At 41.8% G+C, this 7,592-nt stretch overlaps 1 protein-coding gene across 1 annotated transcript in view; it reads right to left on the reverse strand.

The window, feature by feature from the left end:
• Window positions 1-7,377, reverse strand: part of LOC108754019 — a 21,394-nt gene extending 14,017 nt beyond the window's left edge. The window contains exons 1-2 of the mRNA XM_018496024.1: window positions 7,074-7,377; window positions 6,182-6,412 (exon numbers count right to left, since the gene is read on the reverse strand). Of these exons, the coding sequence (XP_018351526.1) occupies window positions 6,182-6,412; window positions 7,074-7,377 (535 nt within the window). The remainder of the gene's footprint in view (window positions 1-6,181; window positions 6,413-7,073) is intronic.
• Between the last annotated feature and the right edge of the window lie 215 nt (window positions 7,378-7,592).

The following is a 7,592-nucleotide window of genomic DNA, read 5'->3' on the forward strand; positions in this document are numbered from 1 at the left end:
ATGAGATTCATGATGGCCAATTGCACGTGAAAACTGACTTTCTCAAATCTCTTCGAGATGCTGCGATGATCCGATTACAACAAAATTGATTTGCTACGCGATTTACGAAAGTGGGAAATATTACGCGACTTTTTTCGCCGCTTTCTTGTTTTAAGCACTTCTTTATGTACCGAGGATTTTATTCATCCTACGATAGTATCCTTTGCATTCACAAACAAGTTTGAAAAAATTACTAATCCACACGCATCGTACGTCACTTTTATCCAACAAAATATTGCCTGGTCGCAGACGCGATTGAGAGGATCCATAAAGATTATGATGTCCGAGTGAACTGTAGAATTTTTATACTGGACTTTTTCGAAAGATTATCGAAGAGCTCGCTAGTTTCCTGCGGCAGTGTCCTGTATTAGCATTTCTCAAATCTAGATTTTAAAATTTGCGTGGAAAGAAAAGATTCTTGCGTAATCATCGTGATTAATTGTAGTCAAAGTACGTTTAGTTTTAAATTTGTGTAAGAACAGAAAATGTTCCCACGTATTCTCGCGACGATTTAAGCCAAATGAATCGGCTGAGAAATTAATTCGGACAAGGTTGGCTCGCGTCCACTTGCGCGATAAGAATTGCACGAGAAGACACGAGAAGGTTGGCGTTCGCCCTAAGTTTACTCAGGGATCATGCAGTGTTAAAAACTCCCCTGTTTGCCGGCGAAGCGAGTACGAGTACGGGGGTTGCTCGGATCGTTATTTCGGAGTGTTTGTCGTGTTTTAAGATTCTGACGTTTTGACTACCCGAATCGTGGTAAACGAGACTGAGCGTGTGCCTTCGTGACATGTTTGGAAGGAAATTCTTTTTTATCTTTATCTTCTCACACACCATTGAAACTCTTGAACTAACATTGGGAATCAGTTAACAAGTTGATTATAAATGTTAATAATATATATTTTTATTATTCTTTTTAACAATGGCATTATCAAAATAGATGATTAATTACATGAATGGAGCATCATTGCGTAAGCATATTTGACGATTGTTTTGCAATGATTTTGCCAAAATCTTGCTGCAGAATAATTTTCTGCAGAGATCAGCTCTAATCTTGAATAAATATTAGAAATCAATTAAAGATTAATTATAAATATTAATGATATGTATTTTTATCAATTTTTTGACAATACGACATTATTGAAAGTAGCGCCGAAATCTTGCTACAGAATAAATTTCTGCAAGGATTAGCTCTAACCTTAAACGAACCTTGAACACCAATTAAAAATTTATTATAAAGGCTAATATGTATTTTTATTGATTTTTAATAATACGACATTATTGAAAATAGGTGATTGATTATAAGAAGGAAGTCGTTCGTTTGATGATTGTTTTGCAATGATTTCACCGAAATCTTGGTGCGGAATAAATTTTTGCGGAGATCAGTTCTCACCGGTAATAATCGCAACGTCGAGCATAACGACTTTCAGATGCGACAGCGCGACTGGGCGGTCATTGAAGCGTTTGCAAAAGCCTGCCTTGCTGTTGGCGCGACGGAATGAGGAGCGAAAAATATCGAGAAAATAAAGTAGGGAAACGTGGAATTAATATATGTGAAAGAAACGGATATGTACGTACGTATGCGACTCATACTACAGACCAGAGCGGAAAATAATGTTTAATCGGTAGAAAATCTCGGCGCAGTCATCCGCCATAGAACCGTGCGTTCCTCGACCTCCCCGCGCCCTCGCAGTCCCTTCCGCGATCCCTTACTTGACCGAGGGATGGATTTTTTAATTTTTAATTGGCAAAAAACGTCGCCACGAGGTGGTCGCCGGCGAGATTCGCCAACCGCTCTCGCGGATTTAACTGGCGTATTCGGATTCTCGGAAACTCGCTAATATCTTCTAACGTTGGAAGTTTCATTTCTTCAGAGAATTATCCGTCGTGTTGTCACTGGAAATTAATTTTTTATATTTCAAAAATAGATTTGTTTTGAAGCGTTGATGTTTGTTAAAGCTTGAAATAAGTTATCTAGAAATTTAAATAAAACTATTGTTTGATAATAATAATAATTTTTTTTTTAAATAGACACTGCCGTTATTCAGTATTTTTTTTTTTTTTTAGATGAACGTTACTAATGAAATATCTGTGGTCCGTTGTAATTCGGGAAATTAGTCAACCGAGGGGAACTTTTTCGTGAATTGGACACGCTTCAAAGCAAATTATTGTCGATGCAGGAACAAGTGATTGCAGGGGAAATTAATTTTTGTATTTCAAAAGTAGATTTATGTTCGAACGTTGGCGTTGATTAAAGCTTGAAATAAATCTTTTGAAAATTTGAAACCGTAATTGTTTGGTATTAATTTTTATGTTTTGAAAACAAACGTTCTCGTTCCTTACTCGGCAGATTTTTCTCTTTTTAGTTGAGCGTCGCTAATGAAGTGGCTGTGGCTCGTTATAATTCAGGAGATTAGCAAATCGAGGGGAAGTTTTTCGTGAATCGGACACGCTTCAAAGTAAAGTATTGCCGATGCAGGGGCAAGTGATTGCAACAGCTGTTCGGTCGACCGAACAGAGACTCGCTATTTTAAAAGGTCGATGAAAACGAACGTCGACCCTTCTCAACGACGACGGACCTTTACGACTTATTAAATCATTTTCGTCTCGTACTCGAAATTCTTCACGGCAGTCTCTACGAATTTACTTTTCACAGTTTCGTTATCGCGAAAGAATTTTGTGCTGCCTTACGTATAACATAAGAAGTTCATTATCATTTTCATCAGTTGAGAATATATTATTTTATCTGACAAGAGATATATCGTTGCGTAATTAGTTTAATAAAGCGACAATTTAGAAGCTGTTCTATACAGCGTGATAGTAATGACTAAAGTGTCGATATTTGAACCGCGCGTTTTTCTTTCGAAACATAAAGGAGATATCGAAGATTCGGATCTGCGCTCGCAACAGCGGCGGACTCGGACCCTGTGTTGCTACGCTTGCTATGCGGCGGTGATCTAAAACGAGTCCTCCTTCCACGAGAAGGGAGAAAAAGAGAGAAAAAGAGGTAGAAGCGGAGAGCGGAGGCTCTACGGGCGAGACGGGGATCCATTGCGCCAGGACATCGGTCAGGATCTGGCTGTCGATAGTCGGAGCTTTCCCTCGGATTCTCGCGCTCTCTTCCTGCCTATACCTCGGCCGGACCGTCATAAAACACAGGTAACTCCGGTATTTATGCCCGTCGTTTTTACGCCCGTCGCCACCCTCCCCCGTCGCGCCGCGCCGCGCTCTCCGCTCATCCGCACCCCCCCAACACCAATGCATCGCAGAGAAACACGTATATATATATAGCCCGCGTCTCCGTACGGCCCGTGACTCCTAGCAGTACGGAGGTTGACGCTAATCCCTGTCGGGAGCGAAAGGGGTGGCCGAGTGATATACGCCTCTGCGCCGGTATGATAATATTCCGCCGTCACCCCCGTAACCCCTGACCGTCGTCGTTACACTCGCTAGCCGCACACATCGCGCTAAAAGAGGTCCCTCTTTTGGGTCAGCGCGTAAGACCGAATGAAAGCGATTATAGTCGATTAAAAAGGGTCGGAGCAAATCGGCGGGAGTCAGAAAAAAAAACTTGCCGGCTTGACGAGTCGCAAGTTTTTCTCACATTCGTGGGACCACCTCATCCGTGTTTATCCGTGTAATAAAAAGGATTTCTCGGAAAACAATCAACTAGTTGACAAAATGAGAATTCCTCGGAAAACAATCAATTAATATCTGCGAAAGAAATCGGATTATTATTTCGCGTTTCGTCGGAAGAGACGTGATGATATGTTAATTTATCGTCGTTCGTTATCTTTGTAAAGAAAATTATTTTTATATATAACAATGCATCATCATAGGCGGAATATCTCTCCGAGATTGGAACAGCTCTGTTTCACTCATCCAAGTAGCGAGTGAAAAAATTTAAACTTTTAACTAATCTGCTCTTCGGTGGTTTACGTTACCATACTCTACCAAAACGCCAGCGCAAGACCTGACGCAAGCAGATGAGCGTTTACACTTCATTTTCTTCGCACCACGCGGATTTCGGCCGCCACCCCCATCAACGTCGTCACGCATTTCGACCACGATCAATTCTCTTCGTCCGCATTCGCAATATTAAATTGGCCTGACAAAGCCCGCGGGCGAACATGAGACAAATATTTGCAGCCGAAAAAGTCGGTAGTGCGCGAGCATGGGATACGTGCAAAACAACGAAGGCAAAAAAGCGAGTGGAACGCGTGAGGAATCTGTATATAAAATGCACTCCGGGGTTCCTCGTCTCGTTGTGGTATTATGCAGCGATATGACTCGCTATGTGCGACGTGACTCGCTAACAAACATCATAAATTTTCGATTTGCTCAACGGGCTCTGTTTGCCCTTTCTTTTGCAGATAATAATGTTCACCTCTTTTATACTCGGTCTTTACGCAGTGCGCTTAATTCTCTTCTCCCTTTTTTCAAAACTTTCTTTTCCGCTGTCGCACGCGCATAATTTTCAACCGGTATATTTGGAAGGCATCGCGGCGGACAGGATATTTAAATGAAATGTAAAAATTCGCTGGCGCAAGATGCACCGAAAGAAAAATCTCCACCAATCTGGCGATCATGATACGCGCACGGAACGATCTCGCATCACTCTCTCATCATATAGGGAATCTAGAGGCAAATCGTTGCATATCGGCGGTAGTTAGGGGCTGCCCGTAATACAGTAATGAGGGCTTACTGCCATGGAAACCAAAGCCGCTTACAGCCAACCACTCTACCTCCATCTACCCCCCTTCGCACCCTCGTCCCTCTCGCTTGCGCTTCGCTATCCCATCCCACAATTTCCTATATATCCGCGATATCTTCATTCGCGTTCAGTCTCGCTAAAAAATTCTGGAAACCGTTTCCCGGGTCTCCATTGTTCCGTAACGAATATCTTGGATCTCTCCATTTTTTAAGAGGAATGTGAAGTGCGACCAACGGCATCCTAAATCCTAACGCGCCGTTTGGATGATATCTGATATCGCCTGTAAGTAGGCTGATAAATCAGGAAAAAATGCGCCAACGAATTGCAATAATTTATGATGATGTTATTCTGAAATAATCGCTAAAATAAACTTGGTGGGAAGAAGAAGAAGAAGAGCGCCGTTTAGGGTCTACCGTCGGACAAAAGTAGCGCGGAACCCGTCGATATTGCAAACCCCGCAATTTCCTTTTCCAATTTGCCATAAACAAGTCGACCACCCCCTCGTTAACTGGGTACCGCCCGTGACTGCTCTTTCGAAAGTTCGACGTCGTCAGAAAAAGACGAGAAAAGGGAGAGCGATGGGAGAAGGCGGACGAAGAGAAGGCGGTGGTGCAACTCGGTCGAATTAAAGGAATTAAAGGACGCCTCGTTATTCGTATCTTTCGATTCCCTACCTCGATTTCTATACGTGGGAAAAGGAGGAGACGAGGGAGATGAAAAAAAAAGAAGGATGTTGGAAAGTTTGCTCCTTTCCTGCTGCGATCTAGGTTCTCTCGTGCCGCTACTTTCCTCCCCGCGCTACTTCAAGACTCCTCTTCAAGGAGCGAACGTTTGCATTAACCGTCCGTAATGGCTGCGATTATTAGGGAGCATTATTCAGAGACCTCGGACCCCAATTTTTTCTCCCCTCGTCGCCCTCCGCGTTCCGCCTTCTCGGACGTTGAAAGAAACGTTGAATTATTGAAACGCGGAGCCGGGAATTAAAAAATCTCCGCGTGCGCTCTCTTACCCTGACGTGGCTTGGAGTGGGCGGCAATCGTGAGGAGATACCGGGTCACGATATTTGTCGCGTGAATTAAAAATGAGGATGGAATGAGGGGCCAGGTGGTGGCTCGTGCTTGGCTTTCGACGCAGGAAAAACGAGGCCATCAGTCGGGGCACCACCTTAATGTAGCGAAGTCTGAATGATTTAAGACGCCACATTGGAAGAAAAGGCGAACCAGCGGAAAACTGATCGAGTTTCCGACGTCAATCAAGAGAGAGTTATTTTTGTAAAGCAAACGTACAAAGATAATCGAGAATGAGAAAAGAGGCGATATATATATTTTCAAGCGTCCTTTTTTTATCGTATTAATATTTAAATAAAAATTGTAATTGTGTGTGTGAGAGAGTTAGAGGTTATCTTGATAATATATTATTAGGACTTACCTCTACCACTTCGACCGACGAACCTAAGATCGTTAAATTTGGCGACCTGGTTTTTCATTAGAGCAGTAGAATTTCGTAGTTCTGCGCAACAATTTTCATCGTTTCCGGCCCGAACGGTCACGAGGGTACCATCTCCAACCTCGCCGAGGGCTACTACCTTGAAGGCTACCGGAAGAGTCTTGTTCGACCTCCAATGTGACGGCAATACCGTGCACACCACATGTGGGCAACCTTGTATGAACATAAAAGAACTACTTTTTACCGAAACACACACAAGTTTGTTTTGATTAAGTCTATTAAGTTATACAGTATTATTCCATTTACGTTTCGGATATAATGAAAATTATTTTCTAAGACTTAGGATTATTTAAAAAAAAACGAAAAATACCTTTTTATATGTAATAAATAATATTAGACTAATATGTGAATGCGTATGGGAAGAACGGATTTGATGAAATATCTAAAACTTTAACTAGATACAGATTTAAAAATAATTTTGTTTTGATCAAAGTAATTAAGTAGAACGCTCAAATTGAACGGCCGGAATGTTAAATTTTGTGCAACGTCATCATCAATGTTTAAACGTTCTATATAATTATTTTGATGGTTCAATAAAATTATTTTCAGATCTGTATCTAACTAAATTTATAGATTTTTAACAAACCGTTCTTTCCGTGCTGGATTATCTTAATGCTCAACGTTTCGTGTAAATTTATACATATCCAGTATATCTGTAACTACTTTTCATAAAAATTAAAATAACGTTTTTTAAATGTCTACCAAATTTTTTTTTTTATTTCTTCTGTGTATTATATCATGATAGAAATATGGCAACGAGGAAATAATCGTACACAGTGAAATTACTTTTACATTACGTAAATATTGATTTTACCTGTACGAACAAGTTCTCCAGGATGCTCGGCGAGAAGTCCATCCAGTGTCCTCTCGGCAAGCAGATCGGCGGTGAGAGCATAATCGGAAAGATGATTTCCGCCGGCCGAACCTTGAGGAGGAACCTCGTTGGCCAAGTGCATTCTTCTCCTCGAGGACGAGGCCCGGGTCCTCCGTATTCTGGGCCCGTTGATTTGGCTCACTGCTTGATGCACCTGATGACTGCCACGCACTGATCTAGGATCAGGATAATCTAGGCCAGGAGGCCGATCCTCGGGTCGAGCATCTCGCGAAGGATTCGTCATGAGAACGATATCATTAGTTCTCTTGATTGAGATGTCACCTTTCCCTACGAGCTTTTCGAATAGGTTCGGCTGCTCAATTGTTTACGTTTTACTTTTCCGAATTCTAAACGAAGTATATGTACACGTGATCCGTGACGAGGGGATCGAGCCTTATGATCAATTTCGATATGATGCTTGGTCCTTTGATGATACGTCTGCGTTCGTGATATATATAT

Source organism: Trachymyrmex septentrionalis, unplaced genomic scaffold, assembly GCF_001594115.1.
Source record: "Trachymyrmex septentrionalis isolate Tsep2-gDNA-1 unplaced genomic scaffold, Tsep1.0 scaffold74, whole genome shotgun sequence".
Classification (NCBI taxonomy): Eukaryota; Metazoa; Arthropoda; class Insecta; order Hymenoptera; family Formicidae; genus Trachymyrmex; species Trachymyrmex septentrionalis.